General features: G+C 46.0%; 1 protein-coding gene across 1 annotated transcript in view; it reads left to right on the top strand.

The window, feature by feature from the left end:
• Positions 1-1,435: 1,435 nt before the first annotated feature.
• Positions 1,436-2,014, top strand: part of unm_sa1614 (un-named sa1614) — a 15,618-nt gene continuing 15,039 nt past the window's right edge. The window contains exons 1-2 of the mRNA XM_035661778.1: positions 1,436-1,573; positions 1,704-1,785. Of these exons, the coding sequence (XP_035517671.1) occupies positions 1,448-1,573; positions 1,704-1,785 (208 nt within the window). The 5' untranslated portion in view covers positions 1,436-1,447. The remainder of the gene's footprint in view (positions 1,574-1,703; positions 1,786-2,014) is intronic.

Raw genomic sequence — 2,014 nt, 5'->3', positions numbered from 1 at the left:
CAGACCAAGATCAACCTTATTCATGCGCATCACTTCAGGACCGTGACCTGTTAACACTGGAATCTGATATGGGACATTCAGAAAATAATGTGTGAACAGCCAAACAAAAAAAATAAGATCTGAGCAATAAAGGCTTGCAGTGTGAACATAGCCTTAGTGAGCGGAGGTAAAACTAATGGTTCAAAAACACTTAAATCGTGGCTCCAAATGGGAACTATTGGGAAAAGACCAGGAGTACCTCTTTTCCACCTAAGCAGCTCTGGTTCTTGAACTGGTTCTGTTCAGGATTCAACAACACAATTTCCTTTACATTATTTTTTCTTCAAACATGCTGATATCGGCTTACTGTGTGTATTTTTGAAGTTTTTCTTACATGCCTTAAAATCAAGAAGGCCTTGCGACCCCCCCATGAAGCTTTGGCGACCCCCAGGGTGGGAACCACTGTTCTAAGGTCACAAAAACACAACAATCTATATTCAGGTGATTATACACTAATGAAAACATACCTGTGAATCTTATATTTAATTTATGCCAACAGCTCCTCCTGAATGTTACACACTGGACCTTTAAATGCCAGTTTTAACCTGCTTTAACCGACTTCCAGTGGCCCTGACATGAATTAAACAGACAGTGGTGTAACGGGGGGTTTTCAGTCCACCTCTGTACTCGGTCAGCAGTGCGCGCAGCCGCGGCACAGAGCCCCGCCGCCGTGCACCGTGAACGCGCCTCTCCATGCGGTTTGAATAAAGAAGGAAAAGCAGCCCCAAAAAAAATCAGCTGATGATGAAAACACATGAAGCTGTTCCTGGAGCGGAGAGCAGACACCGGTTTGATTCGATCATCTGAACCCGGTTCCGGTGTCCAAAGGGGGTCCGGTATCTCCGCTCAGCACCTCCGCTCTTTGTCAGCCGGTTCACACACAGAGACCCGGGCGGGTTTAAGGTTTTTTTTTTCTCTCCTCTGAGTGAAGCGGCTCTACCGGAGAGAGACTGACTGGCTTTAACACGCTACGGACCCGGGAGTGTTTTAATGTGTGTGTGTGTGGAGGTTTTGTGTTGAATCGGAGCTGTTCGGGGTTATTTCCTGCTGGATTTAAGCATCTTTTGTTTGGAGGAAGAAGCGGCTGATGCTGCGGTTCATAGTGAAGTCACTCTGACGGAGGAGTCTTCTGAGCAGGTCTTTAATGAGCATTTATGAGCCTGGTAATTCTAGTGCATCCTAACGGGACTGTGGGAGTGTGGAAACAGCGCTGATGGGATTATTTCACCTTCATTTATTACTCATATTATTTTATTATTGATCATTATTGGCTCTGGGGAACGGCTGCAGGGTTCCGCCTGGTTTCCTCAGTCTTTTGTGTGGAATTGATCTGTCAGTCCTCGGACTCTGTTAGTCGGTTCCGGTCCTGTCCCGGGTGGTCCCGGTTTGTCCCGGGTTGAGAAGCACCATGCCGGAGTGCGTGTCCGTGTCCGAGTTCTTGCAGGAGGTTCAGGAGGACTGGAGCTCTCCCACCACCTCCTCCTTCACCTCCAAGATGATCAGCTGCAGGAACACCGTCTACCTGCTGGAGGAGGTCAGTACTGACACAGGAGGGTGGCAGCAGTAGTAGTTGTAGTAGATTACTAATGTACCATCCTTTTATTTGGGAGGTTTCATCAGCCTGATGAATGATGAATGAACCAGTTGTGTTACTCTACATTCAGGGCCTGACCGAGCTGCTGTGGGGCCCTGGTGCCAAATATGAGCTGCCCGGCCCCCATTACAGCTCTTCTAGATTAAAATACTGTAAAACTTAAATTAACAGCACAGGCTTGTATTTGCTTTGTTCACTGAATTCAACTTGCCTTTATTAGATACAGGCCTCTATATGGGACAGGCTTTTAATTCCTTTTGCACAAAACTCAGCAAAGATGGGAAATATAATCAAATTGTTTATTTAAACCAGTATAAATATTACTCGAATAACATATCAACTGCACAGTCATTCATTTGATACTTTGGTACTCGTGGTTTC

This window comes from Morone saxatilis, unplaced genomic scaffold (genome assembly GCF_004916995.1).
Source record: "Morone saxatilis isolate NCDOM2014 unplaced genomic scaffold, NCSU_SB_2.0 Contig18, whole genome shotgun sequence".
Lineage (NCBI taxonomy): Eukaryota > Metazoa > Chordata > Actinopteri > Moronidae > Morone > Morone saxatilis.
This window is presented reverse-complemented; position numbering and strand designations above follow the sequence as displayed.